At 44.8% G+C, this 27,478-nt stretch overlaps 1 protein-coding gene across 9 annotated transcripts; it reads right to left on the bottom strand.

The window, feature by feature from the left end:
* Nucleotides 1–1,006: 1,006 nt before the first annotated feature.
* On the bottom strand, nucleotides 1,007–26,265 carry MATR3 (matrin 3). 9 transcript variants are annotated; one of them, XM_052684880.1, is made up of 15 exons: nucleotides 26,227–26,247; nucleotides 17,619–18,697; nucleotides 12,956–13,017; nucleotides 12,205–12,246; nucleotides 11,792–11,895; nucleotides 10,760–10,812; nucleotides 10,170–10,295; nucleotides 9,514–9,639; nucleotides 9,135–9,305; nucleotides 7,833–7,964; nucleotides 7,096–7,139; nucleotides 6,252–6,642; nucleotides 4,309–4,702; nucleotides 3,606–3,727; nucleotides 1,007–2,099 (listed from the first exon to the last, which is right to left on the bottom strand). In XM_052684880.1, the coding sequence occupies exons 2-15, from the start codon at nucleotides 18,507–18,509 to the stop codon at nucleotides 2,049–2,051; spliced, it is 2,709 nt and encodes a 902-aa protein (XP_052540840.1). In that variant the 5' UTR covers nucleotides 18,510–18,697; nucleotides 26,227–26,247; the 3' UTR covers nucleotides 1,007–2,048. The 9 variants fall into 9 exon arrangements, with proteins under 9 accessions (XP_052540840.1, XP_052540838.1, XP_052540839.1 ...); XM_052684878.1 differs by lacking the exon at nucleotides 26,227–26,247 and adding an exon at nucleotides 25,937–26,055; XM_052684879.1 differs by lacking the exon at nucleotides 26,227–26,247 and adding an exon at nucleotides 25,773–25,892.
* Between the last annotated feature and the right edge of the window lie 1,213 nt (nucleotides 26,266–27,478).

Here is a 27,478-nt window from a genome sequence, read left to right as displayed (position 1 = left end):
TACCAGTTTTAGGAAAGTGGGACAACTGCCAACGATTAAATCGCTGCTTTGAAGTGAAAGACCTCTGCTTGCCCGATGAATTAGGTGGCCTCTTGGAGATGGCAGAATGACAAGTGTCATTATGAACAAGTACAGGTCCAAGTACATCCCTGTGACTCACAAACAGAACTGATGGCACAGCTCCTGTTGTGTGCATTTCCTTCTGGGGTTCGGGTAAGCGGGGGCAGCGGGGCAGCTTTAAGACTAAATACTTTCACTGCATTACACTGATGAGCGTCACGTAACTCGCTCTCAAGAAAGTGCAAGAAGTCATCACGGCATGTTAACATCTCACTCTTTGGATATGCTATTGAAGTACAGTCTGTGCATTAGCTGTTTACTGACATTTCACCACTGTCTCCCTGTAGTCTCCAGCCAAGCTGCTATCACCACTGTATGAGACACTTCAACTTTCACTGTTCTCACACAGAAGGCATGGGGCATATGCTCCTCTTTGCTGGAGGATCCAACGGCAGGAGGTGACGTACTGAGGAGACAAGTGATCGAGATTTTCATTTCACAAAGCACACCAGCACATCTGCCAGATGCATTTACTTAACTGAACTAACTTCGTCAGGGTTCAGCCTCGTGCGTTTGAAAAAATCATTCTTAGCACTTAAGAATCCCCACAGGTCAGGAGTTTTGGGTTGAAATAACCACCCCGAGTCATCTTTACCCACATGAACATGGTGTGGCTTGAACTTAACTTTTATGATATTCCCCTCAAAGCTAAAGAAATAAAACTGTCAGCAGAAGATACCTACCAGTGTTTTAACAAGTGATATTTTAATTCGTTTGGAAATGGAAGAAGTTTTAGAAAAGAGCAAGAAGTTATTTAGTAAGCTTCGAAATCACAGGAGTTAAAACATGCAATTTCAGGACAGCTAGAGTTTCAGTGTGCTATCATGAACAACGGATTCAAGAGCTCAGTAAACACAATGGTTAACATGCCAAACATCTGTACAAGTTACTGTTGCCTAGCTTTGTTTATTGGTAAATCACTTTAGTAACCTGAATTCACAAATAAGCAGTAAATAACAAAAACTACGGATAAACACAGGTTACACATGCAAATTCCTGTTCACATATCACATGTGCAGGTACATTAAGAGCACAGTTCTAAAAGATTCTTGACAAAACTAGATCAACAGAAACAGTTTTAAAATGCAGGTATGAAAAATTACATGTGAAGGATATAAAGATACTGCTTTTTTTGATTTTTTTTCTTTTTTCTTTTTTTACATTTCAGGACTCAAATGCTGCTTTGGAATATAGCAGAGGTGTACGACAGCTGCAAGATTCAAGTGAGAGCAGGAAGAGCTTGAGGAAATAATACTGGTCAGAAGAGAATGGGCATTTACTTGTCACTAAAAATACAAGGTACAGCTGAGTAGGAAAGTCTACCAAGAGCTTAGGAAAAAAAATCACAAAGTTGTAAAGCTGACTAATCACTAATTTTCCTATTTGCTATGTAACAACAATGACATTAAAAGAAACTGCAATTCAACATTTAAAAATGCAACTTACATTTAAAGACTTTTCAAAAGTGAAATGCAATGACAGCCTTACACTCCAAATTAAGTATCTGCTAGGCTCAGACTGAAATACGGAATGTTCTAGATGAAATAAAAATGCAGTGTTACTTTTTATTTTTTATTGAGAATGGATAGACGAATTTTCGAAGCTTGAAAGCAGTAAATTTCACTTCAAGGAAATTTTCTTGCCGTAGATGAGCTTTCCACAAGGATGCAAGATTTTTTCTTTAACAGCTCAGTGTCAAAACGGAAACTTGTTGCCATTCCCACATTAAGAACAAATTTTTTTCATTAACTTAACTGCTTATGCTTTTTGCTACAACACTGAACACATGAACAGATCTATAACATCTACTGTATCTCACTAAAACAAAACAAAAGAATACAGTATTTCCATCTACTACTTGTACTGCTTTTAAAAAAAGATTAACATTAAGAACAAAGCCACTGTTTTCCTTACATCCATCCTTCTTTTTACGCTTCTTTCTTTTGCCTGTAGTCTTCTGCCATTTTATCCAGAATTTTCTGTTAAAAGAAATCGACCACGTTTTGGATATACTCAGTTTTCTCACAGTCACAACATTCAGCCCATAAAGATTAACCCCGTTTTCACCCTGTAAAAACCTTTGAACATTGCCTTCAAAGGTAAAACAAACATCACTGGCACTTCTTCACAAGAAGAAATGGAGCAGAGCTCCTCTGAAGCACTGGGTGATCATTACACCCCTGAGCACACAGCTCACCAACAGCAGGCACTGAACGGCAGCCGTGCAAGCGCTCACTTGGCCTCCTAACAGGCCAGCAAGCGAAGGGAGCGCCCTGCCCACTGCCATGCACCTATGGCTGCAGCTGAGCCACTTACCTGCACATTTGTTCTCTCCCCTCTCTAGAGAAGGGTTGTGTCAGAAATTTGAGCAATTTGGCATCACTTTGACTCCCAGCCAGCAACGTGCTTTGCCATTGTAAATCAAAAGCTGCTTTTCCCTCCTCCCTCCCCAAAATTACAAGGCACACAAGAGCAGCTCACTTTCTATTTGTGCCATGGAAAAAGGAAATCAGGATTAATCTAAGCATCAAAGCTAATAAGTTGCTAACAGGTCTCCGCATCATTTGCCCCACTTCCCCATTTACATCAAGCCTTCAACGTCCCCAGATCAGGTACCTCAAATGGGAGAAAAAGGGAAAAAAAAAAAAAAGAAAAAAAAGCTATGGGTGATGGATGAGGTGGGTTTTTCTTACTACTGGATTCTGCATGGTAATTGGTTTTCTCATCTACTCCTTGATAAAGTTACTTGCTTTGAGCCATTTGTTTGTGCACCTGCCTCCTAAGTGCATAGCCCTGCATTTGTTCCTGGATTGCCTCGCATTGCACAGGAGAAAGCAGACGTTTCCAGGTCTGAGATACCACCATCTCCCTTTCTACAGAACCCATGGGCTTTGATTTCAGCTCAATAATCAACCGAAATGAAATCAAATGATGTGAACACTGCATTATTAGAGCCTTGTTTAGAACTTCCCTTTCTGGGAAGTGGTATTTAGAAGCAGCTCACAATACAAAATACAGCAGCAGCATTACCATTCATGCCATGCAATCATGTGATACCTCATCCAATTAGGAACTGTCAAACATGCTCACAAAATCAGAAGTTGCAAATATGGATTTTCAACAAAAATATTTAAATTTAGCTTACGGTCTGCTGACCAGACTCAAAGGCCAACTGGAGAAGATCTGAGCCACCAGGATTTACTTGGTGCCACTAACTCTAAGCCTGGCCTGTGCTCCAATCAGAATGCCCTCTTTAATCCAAGTTTGCAAAAAAATGCTGGAGCCCATCTTGCACAGTGTGTATCCTGGGTACTGTTTTCAAAAGATGATGTTTTAGAGTCTAGCTTGAGTTAGAAGTTATAGAATAAGCCAATTTCAACTGCCTGGAAGCTTTTTTTTTTACGTCCTCTTCAGTCCAGCCTCATTCAGATCTATTCCCCAAGGAAAGAATCACGCCACTTAAAATGAACAAGTTTTTGCCTTACCTTCAACTTTTGATAATGAGGAAGGCTGCTGCAATGGGTCTTTTTTGCAACATCTTCATTTGTGTAGAACAGGGAACACAATTTGCAATAAAACCCTGTTTTGGGTACCACATAATTCACACCTAGAGAAGTAAACACCACAAAATAAACTAAGAGAACTACTCTACATCATTTCTTTAATGTCATATGTCATTTCAAGCTAAATCTTAAAACCATAACCCACTTTACATTAAAAGCTGCTTTGTCCTTAGAAGTCTTTGGTTTAGTTTAGACAAGCCAGGGGCCTACAGTAATAGCTAAATATGTGCAGACTTTTTTTTTAAAATCAACCTTTCAGTTTGTTTTATTGATTCCTTCAAAAGAACTAACAGCGTTCTGAGACCAATCTGTGCCTTTTGAGCAGTCAGTATGAATCTAGGCTAATATCACTACTGTGATTTGTGCTATTAATTGAATTAGTGTTGCTAAAACATAGCTCTTCCAATTTAATTTCTGCCTAAGGAAAGTGTTATGGAAAACTGAATGAAAATGAGGGGGGAAAAAAAAAGAATACTAGAGGTAGGGGAGGAGTGAAGCAAAGAATGGAGAGCCCTAAAATGAAAGGCTCAGAGGCAACACACTGCCAGAAATAAAGGCAAATGAAATGAGAAATGCTACTGCAGTGCACAGAGACAGATCGGAAAAGAAATGGAAACAGCCTTACCAACAGGAACATTCGGCTGGTAGGGCCCAATCCTAAATTCATCTGGAATAAGAGCTTTCTCTTGGACATTCTTTGTTTCCTGTTCTTCCTGGGTGTCTGTATTTTCGTGGGCATTTTTCTCAGGATCTTGCGCTGCTGTGGGGTCGGAAGCTTCAACAGCTTCAACCTTCACATTTTCTTCAGTCTTGGTACCATTTTCTAATGTTTCACTTTCTTGTTCCGGCTCCTCAATCTTGTCTACTTTGATTTCTGCCAAACTATCATCATTTTTGCCAGCAGATTTTACTGCCAAACCCGACTTCCGAAGTTTCTGATGATCTGAATCTTCTTCGTCACCAACCTCATCTAGAGTGACAAAGCCTTCCATGCTCCGTGGAAAGCCACCCACGTATCGCTGTTGAGAAAACGTTTTCCTTAAGTCACCTTATTCTTAACGGCTTCCCTCAAACCACCTTAACAAGTTCCCTTGTTCAAAACGTTACTCAGACATGCAGAAGTGTCACAGGCTCTTTTAAAAGGAGAATTGCACCGCTTCCAGAGTCAAGCGTTCAATTTGGAACGAACATCTTAGCATCGTGTCCACTGTTTTATCACATCAATATCTGACCTCTGTCTTGATAATTTCTTTCCGTTTTTTTTTTAATCTGTTATTTTGAAAATCCCTCTAATGCGAAGTTTTTTTCAATTAAATGCATGGAATGCAGTTTTTACTTGAAACAATCCCACAAGACCCTCAAATTCAAGCCTACGTGAAAGGTAGACTCTTACCAGAAATAGGTACAATAGTATGAAAGTTCATAAAAAGAAAAACTAAGAGCCCTCTTTCAACCAGTGGAAAACCTGGAGCTTCTCCACTGAAAACAAACAAAAAGCGTGTGGAGGTCTCTTAAAAACCAGTTTCACCATCAGACAGCGAAACTGACAGGGAGACATCAGTATCGCACATAATTAACAGCAGTCATGAGCAACAGTGAGAGAGGCAGCATGAGCTTTGTATGTGTGCTCTGGGAATTTCAAGGACAGTAGTTTGGGTTTTGAGGTGCTTTATCCTGACACGGAGCCACGCGACAAGAAATGGCAACGTCAACAAGACTGCACAGCTGCCTTCCTGACAGGATTCCCCAGGGCTGATAACAAGCACACTGAATTCCTTTAAAAGCAGGGAATATGCTCTTTTTCTACCCCTTCCTACCAAAAAGAAAAAAAAAACCCATTCCAGTCAATAATGTTACTGAAGTTTTGCAAGCATTCTGCATCCTACTCCATGTAACCAAGTATGATTGAAAAAAAAAAAGAAAAAAAGCAGCTGGTAGGAGAAACAACTATGAGAGCACGTGGTCATCTGGTGAAAAAAATTAAGTTCACAGCAAGAAGCACATGGCTTCCAAGACCTCAGAACTAGAGTTTGGTTTTTTTTTTTCCCTTTCTCAATTGGAAATGGCCTTGGCTAACCCAAAGACTTGCCTGCCTTTGCAGCTCAGCACAGTTAGCAGACACTCATACAATTTTGTTCAGGTCTAAAACAGCCTCAAATCTCTTATGATCCCCCGAACCAAATGTCATTTTCTGTTCAGTGCTCAAAAGAGCAACTACAGACAGGCTTGTTGGGATAAATAGCTTAAACAGCTTCCCTGGCTGCTTAGCATTAGCGAAGAAAGGAGCAAAGATAGCTAAGAAAAACCCCAGGAAATAATACGGGTGGAAATGCACAAGTTAGTGACTTCTGTCAAAACAGAAACACTGATCTGTCACTGATTTCATTTGCAAGTTGCATCCAATGCGATCTTCTTTCTTCGTAGAAGCTTTAACACCCGTTTCTCTTCAAACAGGTGTGACATGCACACATTTTAAAGACCCACAGAAAAAGATTTGAAATAGAATACTGTGGTGCACTATTCAACTTAAAGAGTTTTCTAGACTCAAGTAGCCTGCAATAGGATTACCTTTTTAAGCTTTTTCTTTGCTGCTGGATTGGCCACAGCATTTCCCTCGGTTTTTACGGTCACATCATCAGCTGGTTCCTTTTTCTCTTCTGTAGTCACATCAGTTAAATTGGCAACATCTGCATCATCTCCTGCTGAGCTGCCACTTTCCAGCAGCGCTGCTGCTTCCTCCTCATCCACCAGGAGCTCATCTTCAGATTCAAGGAGTAAACTAGGCTCGTCTTGGTCTGCCTGCTCACTGCTTTTAGCGCCCGACGGCTCAGCAGCATCATCTTGCTTCTCCTCCTTTGCTTTATCTTCTACAGTGCCACTTTCAGGTTTCTGAGTAGCATCAGTTTTAGACTTCTTATCACTTGGAGAGTCTTTGCTGTCTGGAGAATATGTTCTCTTTCTGTAAAGAAAGAACGCTTGCTTATGAATCTGAATAGCATCCAGAAGTGACTAAAAAAACAGCAGGCTCAGCTCTTCTGGACAAGCTTCAGAACTGTGTGTGTTTAGATCAGAAAATGGAAGCTTGAGGGAAACAGAATTCAAGCATGCAAGAGGCTGCTGCAAGGAGGAACTGTCCTTTTGAGACAGGACAACTGCTCGTAGGTTTAAACTGCAGGAAGGCAGGGATAATTAAGGACTGCAGCACATTTCCTGAGCAGCCTGGGGAGGCTGTGAAGTCTCTTTCATTAGAGGAAAAGGATAGGCACCATAATAAAAACAGTTAATCTTTTTGCACAAACAACATGATGATCTCAGAGCTTGCCAGACTTCTTCTGTCTAATTTCTATAATTTGGGTAGGGTACTTTCATATTTCCTTTTAAGCAACATCATGTTTTAATAACAGGCAGTTACCTAGTTTTATCCTTTTTCAGAAGTTCAACTCCCTTGTTTGGAATCTGAAATTAAAAGAAGAGAAGTCTTAAGTCACAGCAAAGTATAATTCATAGTAATGTTGAAACATTGTTCTATCTGGTCTGAGTTAATGTAGTCAAGCACTACCAATTACATTAATCCATAGGTACTCTTCTACAGTGCCCAGACAGCAACCAATCGATGAATGCTGAATTGTTCATCCAGAAACCCCACCTGTCTTCACCAGAACTCCCTAACTCAGCACAAAGACAGGGCAGTCTGCTAGACGTTACGTACAGCATCTATGAGCTGATTCAGCACGCTGCAGGCAGCACCGCAGGGCAGCCAGTCCAACCTCCTCACTACAGTTAGGAGCAGGCAGAGCAGGAAGCTGCAGCATCGCCGTGCTTATTTAGGAGTTACTGAGTAGGAAATCCCACTTATCCTCCATGTTCATAAGGCACACGTTGATGCACTGGCTCAGAGTTTGAATTTGTCACAACAGTCATTTTTGGTGCACAATCATATGCAACAGCAAGACTTCTAGACCCTTCATCCCGTCCTGCACCTCAGAGCACCACACTCCTGCTGTGTGTCATTTAAGCAGCCAAAAAAAGAAAATTCTATCCTGAATTTTCAAAGCTGTGCTGAACTCTCAAGAAACGAGGTGTCTTCTACCTCACTTCACACCTCCACTTACAATCAGAAAACAGTTTGCAACTAAAAATACAACTTACCCTTAACACCAATTTCTTGTATTTTTCAGATAGATCCACTTTCACACATCTGCCTTGGAACCAGAGAGCTTTGTTGGCACAGTGTTCAACCATCGCTAAAGCATCTTCCCTGGTCTCCATTTCAATGAAAGCCTGAAAGGATTAAAAAGCACACGTCACAAATTACAAAATACACAACGCTTCCACAGGCAAAGCTATTTAACTTACAACACAGCATTTCAAAATGCTGAAACCAACCTAGCAGACTTGGCTCTATCCAGGTCCTCCAAACCAGCCACACATTTTAGTACATGCTGAACTGTCCTATGTAAGCTTGCCTTTGAATTGAGTAGTATCTGTCCTCTACAAAGTTTACAAATTAAGTATCAGGTATTTAAGTCATTTGGAGAAAAAGTCACCTTAAAGTGAAATACAAATAGCTAAAAAAGCACTTCTCTCATTTACTTGGAGCTGAAGGGTTTGGGAGTTTTGAGGTACTGAAGAAGTTGTACTTTTTTAAGAGCAGTCTGAAACACAAAAGCAACAGACAGTGGCTGAGAAAAAAGCAGTCTTGCTTTGTGAGGTGTTCCTCCATGAAACAAGCCTATGACACACTGGGTTTGCTGAACAAGCTTTTAAAAGCACATCATCTCAGCCAGAAGAGAGCTGCTTCCACACCAAACAGAGCAAGGTCCTTTTGTTTTTCCTGTGCAGTACGGTTAGGCAGGACATCTTAGGGGTCATACAATAGATTCTACTTATTTCTGACTCCAGAACATTGTGGGATTCCAGAATTCATCTCTGACAAAAATACTCTCATTTCCTCTGTAACTGAAGGTAACAGAAACAACCAGGGAAGTTTAAAAGTTTTTTCAACTCTGCTAAATATCTGAAATTCTTGTGTACAAGTGGCAGTCATATATACACATGCATTCAAAGTGCTTTACTATGCATGTGCAATACACCATCTTCTTTTTGAGAGAAACGCAGAAGTGTTTACTTAAAGAATGAAGGGAAAGAAACGTGTCATAGCAGAAGACAGGTATTAATGTTTCACAGGTAGTTTCTTCAGTCTTACAAAAAGTTCAAAATGCCTTGAGATATACACAACAAAAAGCCTCAATGCAAAATTATACCTCATAGCTAATGTCTGTTTTTACTGTGTCTCTTTTCCCCTTTTTTTGAAGCAGCTCACATTACAGCGACTCACAGCAGCAAACCACCTACACAATTTCCATGCCTGTGCTACAGAAGCAGCCTGCATTTCTTCCCAGTTGTGTCTCAGCTGCCATCCCCCCATGCTAAGCTCCTGCAGTCAGTTACCTGACTCTTCATCCTCATGAGTATGTAGTTCTTAATCTTTCCATACGGTTCAGCCAGTTTGAGCACTGCGTTATCAGAGTAGCCCGAATGAGGTAAATTGCTGAGGTGAATCACACGACCCAGTTCTGGTTTTGGTGGCTCCGTTTTTTGGTCAGGTTTACTTTCAGGTTTCTAAAATTAAAAAGTGAATGAATTGTTTAAAGTAGATACTGCAAGATGTACACTTAACACTGTGCCACTTAAAGCAAGTAGTAAATTATAGCCCTTGATTAATTTGATATAGCTGTCAAGTACATAAAGTAACAGTTTAAAAGCAGCGGCCAGGTAACAATCCCTGCCTCAGACTGAAATAGTGTTTAAATAAGCAGAAACATTTTACCTTTATCCTTTTGTATTTCTGTGACAGGTGGACTCTGACTGGTTTACCAAACACCAGTGCAGGTGTTGTTGAATAGTACTCCACTGCAGCCTGAGCATCTTCAGTGGTTGACATTTCAATAAATGCCTGAAAACATCAAAGCAGACTGAGCACCACACTTTCAAGGAATTGCTGTTCTTGTTTAAGGTCTCAACTCTCCCTTCCTTTCTCATAAGAATGTCTGCTTCAAAACCAAGACTGCCTTTTGGCTATGGCATTAACTGGCCTATAGGACTTGGCATGAATTTCACATATTTCATGTGCATGAACACAGCATTTTAGAATTGGATTCAGAACATTCAGTTGCTTCTTGCACTATGTATAAACCATGACTGAGTTTTCCGAAGAATATTAAAACACAAATTGAATTTGCAAACTGTATTTTCAAGAAAGCTAGAAATACCAGCTAAAATGATTCTTGGCAATATTTAAGCTGAAATGCAGTACTACAGTATCTGTAAAAAGAAACACTCCTGTCACTCTCAGCTTGGTGACGTGTTACCTGGCTTAGAAGCCAAGCACATCCTTTTACCAGAATTTTTAAACTCAGCCAGTTTTTTAAACTCAACCAAAGAAACCCAGCAGTTCCAACAGCACTAATGAAGGGCTAATGTTACCTCGTTGATTTTGTTGAGAATCAGGTGATTTGTGATTATTCCAAACGGTTCAACAAGCTGAAGCAATTGATACCTCAAGTTCTTCCCTCTCTGGAAATCCATGATGTGAACAACTCTGCTGGTTTCCTATTGAGGATGAAGAGCACACACAACACACAACACATGTACCAGCTAACCTTGAAGTAACATTTTTCAAGGATCTGTTCCTTTTTTATTCGTTATTGTTTTACAAAGCCTTAATTAGCCTCAAAACTAGACAGGCAGAAAACACACAGCACCTCCAGGGATTCTCCGAGGAAGATGCTGCTGTGACAGCTGTGCAGAAAGGAGATTGTCTCTTACCTCCTTCATAAGAGAACATGCAGAGTGCATACACTCCTGAAACAAACATTTTGTAGGATATTTGGCAAAATGAAACTATCTCTTTCCAAAGCTTCAATATTTCCACACCAATAAATCTTAGTATCGTACTATTTTAAAGACACTCCACTCGTTACATAAAAAAAATACAAAACCCAATACATTTTATTAAAGAGAAAGCATACAAATACTTACATCCTTCAAAGACTTTACATTTATTGAATACTAACCACTCTGCCCTTCTGCATGTGTCTGGGTCCTTGCATGTTTCCATTTCCAGCTCCTTCAAGAAATTAAAAAAGAGCAAGCTTAGTTCAACTCACAAGGCTGCTATTAGCAGCTTCATTACAAGTTCTGGACAGAACTCAGAACACTAAAACAGTATTACATCAAGTTTTAAAAAGCCACGTAAGTAGTATTACTAACTGATAAATTAGTATTGCCAAGCCCAAAATGGCTGTTAATCTTGTATATTCCAAAAATCAAGTCTGAGATGCATTGGAAAGTTTACAATAATACTGTAATGACATTTAAATATTCATCGTTCAAAGGCTCCTCTAAAATGCTTCAGAGATTTTTTATCAGCCAGGATTAGGTAAATTAATTAGTTTTGCTTTTTACTCACTCGAGTTATTTATAAAGTAAGTAATAATGACTTCAGGTGAGAACCTGATTCTTATCTTGCCCTTCTGGGAAGATGAGGCCCCCAAATCTATTTCTCAAATCCATTTCAAATTAGTTTAGGGAGAACAGACTGAAGACATTGAATTCCTCCCAATTTCACAAGAATCCACCAACATGCAGGGAGCAAAACAGAATCTGATGTAACAGATTGCTGCACAGGAAAACATGCGTTGGTCAGTTAACCCAACAGCTGAAAAAAGAAACCCGTGATAACGGGTCCAGTAGTTAGGAGAGGGAAGAAAGGTGGAAGTGTGGAAACAAAGTATTTATGGTGAGGAAAACACAGGAAAGCATTTCAGTTCCACCCCTCAGAGAGCACTGCTGTGTTGTTCCGAAGCACTGAGCAGAACTCAAGTCTGGGAGAAGTAGAGGGTTCTGTGTCTTTTTCAAAAAAAGCAACCGAAGCCCCAAGCACAACCCGTGCAAAAGCTGGTGCTTACTGCTGTGACTGTGCACTGCCTGCTACCAAAATATCTGGGTGTAATAAAGAGCTTCAGGAACACAAGTGATTGAAGCCCAGTAACCCTGAGAGGTGATTTTCAGAAAGGGGCCTCCAGTGTGATGGCTGCCAGCATTACCTCTTGGCCCAACAGGAGGCCCTCCCAGGTGGAATGGAGGTGGTGGGGGTCCCAGAATTCCTGGTGCAGGATTTGTGGACTGCTGCAACATAAAGGGATCACCCCTAGGAAAAGGGAAAAAGAATGAGAACAAAAACCTGAAGCCTTTTTTCCTCCAGCCACCCAATTCCCACCAGTATCCAAGCACAAGTCAACCTGAGCTGCTTCTCCTGGCTCCAAGTGGGGAGTTTGAAGAAGGTCGGTTGTTTCATATTAGATGTTAAAAAAACGGCTCCAAATGAGAGTAATAATTCTCAAAATTAGTTTAAAGCATTTGAATTAAATAGCAGCCCAAACTACACAGCTTTGAGTAGAACTGTACTGCTTAAACCAGCAGAAGAATGGCACGTCCACTGTCCCCATTCATTACTTACATTCCATGTCCTGAATCACTGTCAGGGTTCCATTCTGGATATCTTAAGAAAAAAAGAAAAAAAAAAAAAGAAAAAAAGAATGAAGGTAAGAAAAATCCAATCATCCAATCTCCTCTCACTACGTGGTAATTTTTGTATCTATTTTCATATAGGCTGCAATACTTTACATATTACATAAGCTGCAGTACCTAATTACAAAAGGGAGTGCTCGTCTTTATGAGAAAATTCCTACCTTCAAAGTAACACGGCTGCTGATTTACATTATAATTTGCATAGAATAAGCTCATTTTACAATAAATAAATAAAATCTTGGCACAAGCCTGATTAGTAGAAAATAAAGCTGCAGCAGATTCACAAACAATAGGATGCAAACAAATGGCCTCAAGGTGCATCAGGGGAGGCCCAGACTGGGCAGGACGCTCCTTGAGGGAGGGAGGGCTGGGGTTGGCATGGGCTGGGGTTGGTATGGGCTGGGGTTGGTATGGGCTGGGGTTGGTATGGGCTGGGGTTGGTATGGGCTGGGGTTGGTATGGGCTGGGGTTGGTATGGGCTGCCCAGGGACATGCAGACCCATCCTTGGGGGCATCTGGGGCAGCAGCAGGACTCAGAATTTAAGAACCAGCACTCCTTCTGCGTCCCAAAAAGGCACTTTTAAAGTAGTGTATCTTTATTCCCTGCAGCACACAGCAAGCTGACGGTTATTATACTGCTCTCATACCACAAGAATGTTTACAGTACTTCAAATTCATACATTTCAAGCAGCAGCTGACAGCGCCGGCCGTGAGTCGCTCCATTGATATGGTGATTCCACTCCTGCAGCAAAGTAAATAACTCACAGTTACCGGCCACACACCACAAGCTACTTCCAACACAGTAACACTGCTGTAGCAAACCATCTTCTCTTCTAAGCTCAGCATCTAAGGTGAACGCACAGATATCAAAATACTTTTTTAGAGTTCTGAAGACACACTGAAACTGGACCTACTTCTCAACCCCAGTTTGGGTGCAAAGGTGTCTGATGAAAGATGCCGCTGGGCTTCACCCTGCCTCCACCACGCGCAGCTTGCAGGCTACCTGCTATAGCTCACGTGTATTGCTGACGTTCCAACCTGCACAATTGCTGAGATTTTTAATTTTTTAATTTTAATTTGGTGGTTTTTTTATTTAGAATTTTAGAATTTCCTCTACTCTCTGCTTCGTTCCTCGGATTATCAAAGATGAATGTGGACTACAGACTCAAGTTTCCAAAGCCAAGAAAGAGCCAAGAAACTGCAAGGAATTCAGAAAGGAAAGACTAAAAGAAACAAAAGTGCATAGCTAGGACAAACTACAACTACACATGTGAAATATAAAAATTTATGAGCATTTGAGGGGAATAGTTGAGAAAAATGGGATCTAATCAAGATGGTAGAAAGGAGGAATAATAGAACTACATCAAATTACCTCAGTATCACAGTGAGCTTCTTAGTGGAAATATCCATCACGTACAGAGCAAGAGTTGGGAGAGGTCAGCAGCACAAAGGGTAACACACCATGCAATTGCTGACGCTACTAGAGCAGAGCCAGCATCTTGGCCAAGTGCAGTAGCTGTACCCTCCAGGCTACCTGAGCTCTTCTCCTCTCACTGGTATTTTTGTACTAGCTGGGGCTTTGCAGCATCTCTGCTTCTGGCCTTAACGCAGAAAGGAACGAGGCCTTCTACTTCCCTGCACCTTATACTTGTTACGACAGGAGATCACCTCCCTGGTTTTTTATGTCAAAAAGGGGCACAGGGACTCCTCTGGGAGGTACTCAGCCTGACCATCAGATCCCGGTGCTCCCACACACACCAGCCCAGCGTGTGCTCTACTGCAGTGACAGAACTTAAGTGTCACTGCTGCAGCTGGCTGTGTCACACCCTGGGGTTACCTCCACTCTGCTGCTGTGCAGTAAGCCAGCAGGCGGATGGGACAGGACGGCTCCACAGGGGAGAGTAATTACATCTCCTGGGGGGCAGTTTAACAACAGATGGGCTTTCATCGGCTGTATTTTGGGATGCAAACACATACGGTGCATTGGGCGACTGTTTTATACATCTTGTGTTTTAGCTAGAGGATTTCCCAAGCCCTGCCCTTCCCTGCTTTGTCCAGTTCCACACTACAGCCATCCTCCCTGCAGCGGGGCTTCCGTCTGCGCGCCCTGAGCGCCCACCTTGTGCTCCCCACCAGGAGAACAAACTGCATCCCACATCTCCCTAAGTACCAGCATTAGGCCACGCTGTGCTGTTACACTCCATGATACACAGAAGAGAACATGGAGCAGGATGAATTTATTTTTAAAAACAAGGTGGAAAATGAGCACTTCTTGTTAACCACACAAGATGTAGGCTCTATAAATTACCAAATACGCTTGCAATTAGGATGCAAACAGGAGCCCCAAAGCCCCACGAGCAAACCCCCTATCTGTGAAACACTCGGTACTTTAAAGCAAATATTCTTCAGTTTTAAAGCCAGTAACAAGTTCTAGTGCTCTGATACACAAAGCAGCCCTTCTAACACTAGCACCCCCTAAATTCAGCTGCACTCAGCCTCAATGTGAAGCCCCAATGGCTGACTCTGCAAGTACAGAGTACTGCAAGCACTGCACCTTCGGAGCTGCCTTAACACGTACTTGGAGATTATTATAAACTGAAACTGAAGTTATCTGCAAACCAGGGCCAAAGTTTGGGGATCTGATTCTCATACTTCAAACACTTTTTTAAACTGGCAAAGAAAAAAAAAATAAGCAGAGGAGAGATCTGATGTATAAACTGGGCTTTTTTTTTCCCCCGGGAAACTTTGCAGAACAACAACGGCTCATCCATGTTATTCAGTTCATATTAAGTAGTTCCTCATCTACACTTTGCTTTGCTCCCTCCCTGCACCTGCGCTGAGGCGCCGCTTGTCTGAGGTTGCAGGGCCCTGGATATTTACAGACACTAATTAATTCTGGGCATTTGTGTTAAGCTAAGGAAATTCTCGATCGAGTTTATTAAAATGGAGATTACTTTGGCTTCAACTGATGCAAGAGGACACGCTGCTCCCTAGAAAAGCAGGCCAAACTTAAGCGCCTAATTTTAGATACTGCCTTATTGGGGACACAGCCGTGTTCTCCCTCTGAGATACATCACAGCTCCAAGTGTTTAACCTCCAAACTCCTCTGCTCATCCTGCACCAGGCTCTTTGCGTGCAGGGAAAGCAGTCGCTAAGCTTCAACACCCCATTCCTTGGCGGAGGGATCAAGATGGACTGAAAAGCTGGGCTAAACTTTGTTCCTCATTAGCCAAACAAGCTGGACCAGAGTCTGTATGCAGCAAATTAATGAAGCAGGTGGTAACATCACTAAAAGAGCAAAAAGAGGACTGGCCTGCCAGGCTCCAAGGGTAGCTGCCTGTCTCCTTAGGCTAAAACAGATACACTGCGTTGTCATATACTTTTTCTTGTTTTATATTCCATAGTATTTTTATTTGGGGTTGGGAAAGTGAGGTTTTGATATTATTATAATGAGTTTGTATTGTCCTAGCTAAGAAAAGCATTCCCTTTCTGCTTTCCATACATTCTGGTTCAAATCAAATTACTTCAAATGGTAAGTTCTACTTGATTTAATTTTGTGAGAGATACAGAATAGGAAACTCTGTAACTGTTAGATATGCAAAGTGGAGGAAAAAAGGAGAGAAAGAGAACAATTCTTGCCATAATGTCATTTCCAAAACAGAAACAAAACCCGAACTCGGGTCATAAGAAACAGAAGATCCAATCTCAAATATTTTGTGGTGTTCTCAGCAGCTTAAGGCAAACGTGTTACTAAAAAAGATGGGTTTGTGTGTCGTGGAAGGAGTCAGTCACGTAAGTCAAAGGAATTTGGTGTCTCTTGTGCTTGGAAAGATACTTCAGGTTGTATAGCCTTTAATTAAACAGACCTTCATACCAAAGCAAACGAAGAATAAAGGCTAAAAAGAACCCTACTTACAGGAGTACTGGCTGCCATCTCCAAGGGCCTCAGAAGTTTACGTTCTCAATCTAACCAAATGAAATCTTTTACACAAAACTGAGTGTGGCAGTTCAGTTGTTCAGTTAAACCTTGTACAAAAATGAATGTCTTGAAAGCACGGAGACGAGAAACCCAGGCTGCTGTGATTAACTTATATAAAGTCATTAAAGCAAAACAAGTTTGTAAAGCGTCAGATCAACTGGAGCAGCACAGCACGTGCTCTAACGTGTGTCCATCAGCTCCTGGTGGGGACAATTCACGTTTCAACAAGATGGGACGCACCGAAGCGGCACTTTAGAGGTAACTGTAAAGAAACGGTTAGTAACAGCAATTCCACAGGGTACCAATTTCACAGCCACGGCATGTGCTGCCTTTCCAATTGAAGGCCAATGAGCCACTGCTCGTGACAAGAGGGGCACTGCGTTTGCCAATTAGCCAATTAAATCGCCTAGCACCCTGCAAATCAGCAAGACGAGTCAAATTGGAAAAGCTGAAAGTGAGAAGGCTCTGAAAACACCGTCTGAATAACCGGGGCATTGTGAGCAAGGAGCTCCCGCTGCACAGAGCTGAACGCTGGCGGACAACGCAGAGGAAGCCTCAGCGGGACTGAAGGCACCCGAAGACCCAACTCTACCTGCCAGCCAAGTAAAGAACGCTACTAGGAACACAGAGCAGACACTGCAGCAGCAGGCTGATTGCTCAGAGAGTCTACAGGGATAGATGCAACATGGGACAATAAAAAGTGAGTTTGAAGTGTCTAAGAAAGTTGTGAAAAAGGAGAAAAATGACGACAAATTTCAGCCATAGTATGAGATAGAGTGTTAAAGTGAAATTAAAAAGGCAAGAATGAGCTCATCTAAAACGTGATTCATTTTTACTTATTCATTTTTAAACTTTTGCAAACAGGTTCCAGGGCTCTACATTAACTCTTTCCCTTTGGACAGGGAAAAAGCAGAATTGTGCAAGAGTGCATCTTAACTACATATAAATCGGCAATCAAGACAGATGTGGAGGAGAGCTGAAACTAGCTTCCTGAAGGGCACAGTAGATACACTGCAAAAAAACCCAAACCAACAAAAAACCCACCAAAAAAGTGCTTAAATGCCAGATGTTTGTGGTTAAGAGAACATGTAGATGTAAAATATAAATAAGACATCCCAGTAGATGATAGCTGATTGACTGGAAGTTAAGCAATCTGGGCAAACAAAATACATTAATGTAAAGCCCTGGTTTACAACGGTTGTTAACAATTACTTGTAAATAAACCAAGTGCCTTTCTCACTCTCAAACCAACTTTCAGATCATTTCAAAAGCAACCAGGCTATAGAAATAATTAAAGAAATAGGTAAAAACAGAACAGGTACTACAACGTAAAGGAAAATAGAAGTATCTGGTGCATAACTCACCTTATTAGAATGAACTGGCATATCACATATAGAGCACAGATGGGGATAACCCTTCGGTAAGAATCCATGGAAGTCTTCAATATTGCTATTTGGAGGAGCACCTCTCTTTTTCTCAAAGAGAGATCTCTCGGGACCGGGGCCACGACCCATTCTGTCATACTCACTGTCAAATTTATGATAGTTATGCGAAGTCTCACCATAGAAAGATTCATCCCTACACCTTTCTCCATCTCTCAATCTGTCATCTTCATAATCCATTCTGTCATAATAACCAGATTCTTGAGAACGACTTCCATGGTCATAGTCAACTACCGGGTTGAGACTAGGACCACGATCATCAAAGCTATCTCTTCTAAAATGCCTTTTTTCTTCCCAATCATCCCTAGGTACTCTGTACGGTGGTTCCCGTGTGGATGATCTGCCATCTCTACCATAACCTTCTTCAGCTCTCCTCCTTTTAAGTTGTAGAAGGATCTGAGGCAAGTTTTCAGGAGTGATCTTGTCCTCGGGATAGCGACTCAGTTCATCTAAGTCTCTAGCAGACAGACCAAAGCTGGCCAAAATATTAGTGGCCTGGTCTGCATCTCCACGGTGCTGAGAAGACAAAGGGAGCGGACCTCTACTTCCAATGTTAAATATAGACTGCAAATTATGGGAAGAGGTACTACCAGAAGACAGTGCACTATGAGATCCTTGTTGGTTCAATGAAGAACTCATTCCAAGATTCATTAAGCTAGCAAGGCGTGCAGTACCCTGGTTCATCCTTCCAAGAGATGCTGGCATATTTAAAGACTGGGTAGCAGCAGCAAGAAGGCCTATTCCTGCAGAGAGCTCACGCCCATGACCTTGGGAATCCCTACTCAGAGATGACTGCTGGAATGACTTGGACATTGTAGAGCTATCGCTTGTCTACTTTACGGATCAAAATCTTTGTTTGTTTGTTTGGTTGGGTTTAAGATGGCTGAAAAGAAAGCTCGCACTACAAAGCTAGGCAAACTTCACTTCGAAAGCGGCAACGCCAAGAAAGAGGATCAATAATGACTGCAGATCTTCTTCAAGCTGAGAAACACCAGACAATTCTGTAGAAAAACAAGCAGTTTTAGTCATAAATCCCTTTAAACAGATGCAGTTTTAAACTTATGCATCATGTTGATCTAAAACATTAAAGATCTCAATCTTATAAGGCTTTCATCATATAATAAAACAGATACGAGATGTACCCAGAACCTACAAATATTGTTTCAGACAAAAATACAGCAGTATTTCCTGTACATACTACCACTCTTCTACAAAACAAACAAACAAAAAAAATAAACAGACTACTTTCATACCGAAGACAAGTGAATTTCAGAAGTTTGGGATGTCTGAAAGCATCTAAAGCTTACTGGCATATAAGCCCTGATCTCCGTTTTACGGCTTTGTTTCTAGCCTGCAGCGCTGCACTACACTGTGTGAGAAGACCATATAAAAACCTTCAGTGCCCAGAATCAGAGATGACTTTGGCATATAACACACACTTGAAAATGAAACCTATACCACCACAGAACAGGACGAAAGGAAGTTAAAAGCAATTGAAGTTTGGGTAACAAGTTTCTGCTGTAAGATCTGGTAAACAAGACCAACCACAGTATTCCAATCTTTATGCAGTTAAAAATCAAATTACCGATGTGAAGATAGATGTGAACAAGAAAAACAAGTTTCAATTTTGTCAGGAAGTAAATAAGACCTCTTGCTCAAATTGCAGTTATACAGATAGCAGCACACAGGAAGCGAATCTTTACTGTTACATCGCAGCTGTGACGTCAGCCTGTACCTTCAGACCTCAAGCTAAGCAAGGTCAGGCTTAGTTGTGGGCTGGGAGCCCAAGGGAAACCTGCAGAAAGACCTGGGAGTCAGCAGATGGCACTGGGCCCCACGCGGCCCTGTGGGGCTGGCAGCTGAGGCTCCTATTGCTGCTGCTTCGCTCCTGGCTCTTCTGGGACCGTGACCACATGTGGCAGTTAAAGATCCTAAGCCAGCACTCAGGAGAGATGTTCATCCCCCGCTGTCCTCACATACATCCCAACCTGGTGCTTAAATGCCCGATTTAACCCCATTTAACCTACGTTTGTAACAGTACGCTTTACAGACTAGTGCCTGTATTCCGGGATTTCTTTTTGATGCACAGCAGGAATAAGCTGCGACACTTCTCTCCCACAGTCCTTCAGCCTTGGGATACGGACACAAAACATAAAGCGATTTGACACACATGAAGCCATTCCACGAGGGACACGCTGCTCTTCCACCCCCAATGCAGTCACATCCTTCCAAATCCCTGCAGCCATGTTTTGCTTTGGTGCTGCTCCTCATTTCCGTATGGCTTCAAGAAGAAACAGGCAGAAATCACACAGCTCCAAACAAAACCAGCTCCTAAGAGCAGCCACGTTTAGGGAGGAATGGAAAGGGTAAAACAAAAGCAAGGATTTTTTCCTTGAAGAGTCCAGCTGTGCAGAAGGCAATTTCTCTTGTGCTGGAAACAAGAAAAAAGGTCACGGTTACGTGTGTGCCTCCTGCCCAGCTGCCTGCTCCATTCAGAGCCCTGTGCCAGCACTGCATAAAGCTCTTCCACTTTGTTTTCATTACTCTGTAAAGCACCTCCCATTTCCTTCTCATATTACGTACAAAAGCAGCACTGTTACCAAACTGCACTTCCAGGGAGAAAAATAATGAATACTGCAAGAGAAACAGCACCCAAAACCTAGCCAGAATTCCATCCCTGAAAATATCTGCTTTATACAATTTCCTGTAGATTTTGTTGTTTAAACTTTTGGGTTCACCTGTGGGTTTAAAACCCACATAATTTGGAGTTAGCTCCTAGCAAGTATTTGGTTGAGACTGAGATTGAGAAACACGGGATGAAAAGAAAGTATCTGAGGCAGAAGACACAAAAGCACTGCAGAGAGCTGCAGGGGGAAACAGAGAAACAGAACAGGGGAGGGCAGAGGCAAATGCTGAGCAGGCATCCAGGACAGGCTGAACATCCTGAGGACTAACAAACAGCATCTCAGGGCTGCTATAAGAACCAAGAGTCATTCAAACGAGCGAAGACAGTCATATCCATCCATATTTTGTCTTACATACAGTCGGCACTCTTCTAACAGCCCCACAGTCCTTACCGCATTTCTATGGAAAACTCCCTTCTCTTTCTTTTGTGCATTCACAGAATGGTGTGAAACCAAACTTAACAGTCTCTTCATCAGGCCAGGTGCTGCAGAGCTTTGCAAAGCAGACTGTCACAGTGAGGCAGCAGGAGCCCTGTGGGCAGGCACGGTGTCCTGCTGGTAAAGGACTCCACAAGTCAGGATTTTGCTCCATCAGGAAAGTTCTCTGCTTTCCAAAATAACCCTTTCTCTTCGAACAGATGCTCGCTAATCCTCTCGTCACAATTTTCAATTGGCAGCTCATTGTCCACTGCTTTGCAGAGATTATCAGAGAACAAAACCTAACAGCCCAGCCCAGCACGGAACAGGGCTGCAGAGCCTGATTGGCAGGGCTTCGACCACACAGCGCTGCACAACCTCACCATGCTGCTGGCTGCTGCAAAGCCCCGCAGGACGAAGAAGCAAGCAGGAGAAAAGTAAAAACAGGAAAATGAGGAGGACAACGAGACAAAGAAACAGAGGCAATCTTAGGGAAAAGCAGAAAGGAGAGCACGAGGACACTGTGTGCTGGCGGCACGCTCTGCCCTTAGCAGCTGGCGGCAGCGATCCGAGTGCTGAGTTAGGGAAACTTCATCTGAGTGATTTACCCAGAGCTGAACATCTGTGACACAACTCGCTGCTCCGCCACATCACTCATCTCACTACAGCTGTTGTGCTCCACTCACAACCAGCCCCATTCTTTCTGTTCGGAAGCAGACAACAAACGAAGGAGGGGGGAGAAGGCTAAAAATCAGACTGAAGAACTTTAACTCCCACGTGGTCAGGTTTGTGCACCGGCTGCTTAGGAAGGACCTCACAGCAGCATCCAGCAGAGAGAAGCTCTCAGCAGCCGAGGTCTGCTGGCTTTTAAGCAAGGGTGCCATCAACTGAGTCCCGGCAACAAGATGAGTGCGGCTGAACAAAGCCATCTAAAGATCCAGGTACGATTTAGCTCAGCTGGAAGTACTGCACTAATTGCTCTTCACGTAATTGCAGCTACAACAGGAACAGACAGGCTTTCAGATATACATTTTTAAGATCTGTGGTCAGAAATTTGGACATAGCGAGATTTGAAAATACACCATATGAAGCTGTCCTGAAATAAGTTTAAAGCCAAAGTGTTAACAGATTTCCAGACAAATGTGGACAATGATCAAACTGTATCTGAAAGTTGCACGAGAGCTTTCTGCAAAGGCAGACAACAAAAGCAAGGGATTTGAACCCTACAGATACACAGCTGCCAAACGAAGGCCCAGGTAAGGCCGTAAGGCTGGTTTCTCAAACTACAGAATGACTGTTATTTATGGAGAACTGATTACCCCAATAGAACTGACTGAGCTCTGGTTCCACATCAATCAGTTTTGTTTCTCACAAAGTTTGGTCCCCAGGTTAAACGACCACCTCCTGTGCAAGTGTTTCAGCTTCCTATTCCTTTCACCACCCCGTTCCTTTCCTATGCGTGTACACATTGATCCTGAATTCCTTAATTTCTTACAACACATCTTTTACCCATTTTTCTTCCACTATTGATAGAAAAGTCTCAAAAATAAGACATGATGTTCACTTTCTATTCAGTTTCACTTTCACTTAAAAAAAACCCACAAAGTTTGATTAAATTCAATGTGCTTTGAGTAAATCCACCTACAATGAAGTCATGGAGTAATTCAGAAGCTGAAAAATACATCCTCAGTTTGCAGCAATAAGACTTTTGAAGAGCATGCAGCTTTGAAATGAAACTCTGAAATAAAGCTTCCCCTCTGAAATCCTCACTTTTCAGACCAAGAGGTGCAGATTTTTCCTCTCCTTGAGGTGTTACTCACAGTGCAGCCATTTGTTTTGCAACAACTTACTCTACCAGGGGAGAAGCCATAGGTTTCTCAGCAAACCATTCACAACACATCATGGCACAAAGGTTTTCTACAGGAGCTCTGCAAGTTACAGATTCAGACCGACAGCTCCCCACCTTGCTCTGTGAAATAGCAGCAGTGAACACAAGGACCTGCACAGAAATTGGATGCAGATGTTTTCTGCTGCTGAACCACCAGAGCACTGATCCCAAGCCGACAGCAATCATTTCAGCTTGGACAATAAAAGGCCGCCGCTCTTCCAAAGGTAAAGGAGGAAGATCAAAATGCCCAGCAGAACACAGAGATGATCACCCATCTCAGGTAACAGCATCCACAGTACTGCAGGCAAGGAAACAGCTTTTTATGGAGCAATCTTCAAAGGTTACGACCTCAAAAGAGTTCAGCAGCACGAGCTGCAAGGCAGCATGCACAGCGCTGGGCAGCCTTACCGGCCTTGTGGAACAACTGAAACAGCCCCGATCCTTAGGGTTATTTTCAGCTTCATCTCAGTGAGTTGATCAGAGGAGCAGGTGAGATCTGCATTTACTAACAGAAGACTGCTTCAGAACAGAGAAATCACACCTGAAAAGCCTTGTTTATAAGAGGGAAATTAACTACTTCAGCAGTTAAGACATCCTAAAGAACTGACCCGGTTTCTACCACTTGAGTGCACAACAGAGCACTGTAACAATAAGATGCTGAGCTCCTATTTCTGCTCACTACATAATTTCATCACCTCGAGCATCCCTTTCTGTGTAAAGCTGCAGAGTGCACTTACTCCCTTACACAAACAACAGGAGCAAACAAACACCCCTGGAACACCACAGGAAGAGTAAAGAAAGGAAAAAGCGTATTTTAAGAAACGGAAATACAAGTGGCCAAGAACACACAGAATAAAAGCCACCACGGGCACTGAGTGCTCCACAAACAGGCCGGTACCTCTCCAGCTCCCAGTCCTGCGGCAACCTGTGGCTGCGGGCAGCAGCAGCACTGCACACACAGCCTGCAGCACTGCCCCACCAAGCGCTGTGTCAGCAGCGGAGCCCTGCAGAACAGAACCATCTGTGAGGCCAGGCTGCGCGCTCCGGTGTCAGTGACCACACGCCCATGCTCCTGTCAAAGGAGGCAGCTCCTACTCGTTCTCAGCAGTTTTGGAGATAAATACTCTCACAGGCGAGGCCCATACCGTCACCACTTGTTCAAAGCAGGCAGATCAAACCAGAGAACAAGAGCAGCATTCTAACAGAGGTCTAATTGTCTTTTTTTTTTTTTTTTTTAAATTTTTAACTTCTGTATTTTGTTCTGTTAAGCAATTAAAAAGCCTTCTGACAAATCAACAAGTGCAAGTCTGCCTGCAGGCGTTTCAAGAACTGGCAGAAAAGTGCATTCTTTCCCAAGCAGAACCCTGCTCCCGATGCCAGAGATGCATTCTAGCTGCAGGCGTGCCCAAAGGAAAACCCTCCTGTTTGAGTTCTGGCTGCACAACACAGCACGGAGAGCCCTGCAAGGCGTGTTAGCTGAGAAACACAGCGGGGGATTTGGTATTAAGACTTGCTGACTGGGAGCGCTGAGAAAAAATGCAAGCAGCAAAGAGGCTGCACCAGTATGTTCATAAATTAAGAGGCTGAAATAAAACCGTTTCCCTGCAGCTCTGCTTACCACAGCTACCTTAGGGCTGCCTCAGCGTTCAGCTCAGTGTGCATGTGGCACAGAAGGGCTGCGTGCAATACTTGCTCAATTCTCTCTGAATTCATGAGCATTTTTATGGGCACACAAGCACCGGGGACTGAAGTTTTCAGAACCCAGTAACTTCAGAGAGCTTTTCAAAACAGGCTCCCAGCACTGCAACCAACATAAGAACCACAAGAGATCTTTCCTCTGAAAAAGAAGAGCACATATTTGCGCTCTTGAGTTCATCTCCTTGCCCAGCACAGGACAAAGGGCAGGGACACTGAGCACACATCTGCACAGGGCTCAGTTAGAATCACAGAATCACCAGGGTTGAAAAGACCTACAGGATCATGCAGTGCAACCAGCTACCTGTCACCAACAGTTCTCAGTAAACCACGTCCCTCAACACAATGCCTAAACGTTCCTTGTACACCTCCAGGGTCAGTTCCAGTTGCCAGCATCCTCGCTCACATCCCGTTATTCCATATCATTCACTCATGAATCACTTCCCGCATCTCCAAATACAATTCCAAGACAAAAGTTCATTAGCTTCAGAATAACACACTAAAAACGTTAACATACGGTTTGCTACATTCTGAAGAGAAAGTGCTTGGATACATTATGACTTCTAACACATTGTGCCCCGAGGTTCACAGGGATCGAGCAGCCCTCCCAGCAACACAAAAGGCTGCCGCTGTGCTCGCAAGGCACAGAGCTGCGGGGAGCACACAGGACGTTCCGACAGGAGCAGCTCTCTGCCCAGTCGGGGCTGGGGAAGCAGAGCACCCACCCACCTACCCACAGCCCCGAAGAACCGGGAGATGGATGGAAGGAAGAGCCCTGGTGGGTGGCTGAGAACAGCACCGGATGATCTTCCCAAAGGGACCGAAAGGAAAACGGCCACAGACTTCAGATGGATTTTTCAGCTTCCGCTCCGCAGCACAAAGGCCCCGTCGGAGCAGTGCGGCAGTGGAGGCTCACAGCCACTTCCGACGTTTTATTTCAAACACGCTGCGCGCACACAGCGCGTTGCTGAGCGCGGCTCGGAACCGCAGCGCCAATTACACGAAAGTGAAACTGAATAGAAAGAGCGCTTCCTCCGTCAGCCTCCTGCGGCCTCGCGCGTTAACTAGCTCCGGATGAACCGGCCGCTGGGGCACGGGACGCCCGGGCGCTCGCGCAGCAGGCCGGCAGCGCCGTGCCGGCGGGAGGCGGCGCTCCGAGGCTTTGTTCGGCCTGGCGCTGCCGCCGGGCGGGGGCGCTGCGGGCGATCCCAAGGGGCGGAGGACGCGCATGCGCGCAGCGCCTCACGGAGCGGCCTCGCGCCGGGCCCGCTCCCCTCCCCCGCCGCGGCTTCTAACGGTCCCTCCCGCTCTCTCCTTCCTCCCTCCCCTCCTCTCCCCTCTACTCCCTCAGAGCGGCGGCCGCGGCCCAGCACGCGGCGGCACCGCTCCTACCTGCGGGCCGCGGCGGCGCCTCCCGTTCGCCGTCGCGCCGGCGGCGGGGGAGGGACGGGAGGAGGGACGGAGAGAAGCGGCTGCGCGTCCCGCCGCGCCCGCGAGAGCGACGCCCGCCCGCCGCCCGCAGCTCACGTGCCCGCTGCCCGCCGCCCCCCGCTCACGTGCCCGGCGGCCGCCCCGCCGCTCCGCTCCGCTCGCCGGCGCCGGCCGCCCCGCTCCGCCTGTGGGGATGTGGCCGGGCTGAGGGAGGCGCCGCCGGCCCGGGTCTCGCGAGAGGCGGAGGCCGCTCACCGAGCTCTCGCGAGAGCGCCGCCGCTCCGCCGGTCCTCGCCTCATGGCCGCGCGCTGCCGCCTGGGCGGGGCTTGGCCGCGCGCCTCTCCGCCCCCCGGCCGCGGGGCTGCGGGTTCGCGCCCGCCCTCCGCCTCCCTCGGCCCCCCGCGCCGCCGTTACCTGCCCCGGGCCGCGGCCGCCCATAGTCCCGCCGCTCCTAGGCCGGGCGCCCGGCGGGACGGAGCCGTTACCTGCGCGGAGGCGTCTGTCAGCACGGGCTCCGGGCCCCGCTGGGCGCGTTAGAATGTTCTGGCAAAGGAAAAAAAAAAAAAAAAAAGCACCACGAACCGGCGGCGCGGCCTCCCTGGGCACGGCCCACAGCGCCACCTGGCGCCACAGCGGGGAAGCGCGCCGCTCCGCGCCGCTCGCTCCTGCCCTCCGCCGGCATCGGCGCCGAAACGACGGGAACGTTTATCATTTAAAGTCCTTCGGCAGTCGGAGCGTTTCCAGCCTCGTTTCGTGGCCGTGTAATCCACGTCTCCATCGGCCGGGAAGCTGCGCTGTGGGAGCCCACAGCTCCCGGGGAAAGGCGGTTTCCTGGGAGCACCCCGGGCCTGACTGCTCCTGACCCCATTTCCGCCCCACGGGTTTTAATCTCCATCCCCTGTGCTGAGCAGAGCTCTGCAGGGCACCCCAAGCACTGCTGCCAGCAGCTGGTGAGCTTTGGGGTCGCACCGATGAGCCATCTCTGCCCCTCCTACTGCTTGTGTCAGAGTGCAGCAGGCCCTCAAAGCCTCAGCGCAGTCCAGAGGTGAAGCTATCAGACTTTTTTCAAGGAAAGAAGCCAGCTGGCACGTGTTTATTGTCCACATCGCCCATGCTTTCCTGTGGCTGAGAGCAGATATTCCTATTTCCTGCCAAGTTCCAGAAATTCAGCAGGAGAGATCTCTGACCCAGAACGTCTCTTTCTCGGCAGGTTAAAAGCCTTGGCCATGAGAACACGAGCCCCTGTCCCTCCTGAGGGCAGCAGCCAGCCTGTGTGCCCCACAGCTCAGCACTCAGTACTGTGTGCTCAAGGAAACAGCACCAGGTGTTTGGGAAAGGGGCAGGCTCACATCACTGCCTCTCATTTTATTTGTTCACAGATGCACATCAGCTACAGCAGCATCTGTATGTTAATTGTAACGTAATGTGACTCAAAACCACGGAGTAACTTGGAAAACTTTGCCCTGAAAAGCTGCTCATCCTGCAGCATCACAGTGCACAGAAGATGGGGCTCTGCTCACCACACTGATTGAGATGGGTCAGGCACTACGGTGGGAGCGATACCCCCCCTCCTGAGTTACCCACTTTTGAATTAAGCAGCATCTTCCTCCGGACCTGCAACAGTGCAGGAGGACAGGAGGCAAGCCATGGCACAGATCTCCCTGCA

Source organism: Tympanuchus pallidicinctus, unplaced genomic scaffold (assembly GCF_026119805.1).
Source record: "Tympanuchus pallidicinctus isolate F22 unplaced genomic scaffold, pur_lepc_1.0 scaffold21, whole genome shotgun sequence".
Classification (NCBI taxonomy): Eukaryota; Metazoa; Chordata; class Aves; order Galliformes; family Phasianidae; genus Tympanuchus; species Tympanuchus pallidicinctus.
This window is presented reverse-complemented; position numbering and strand designations above follow the sequence as displayed.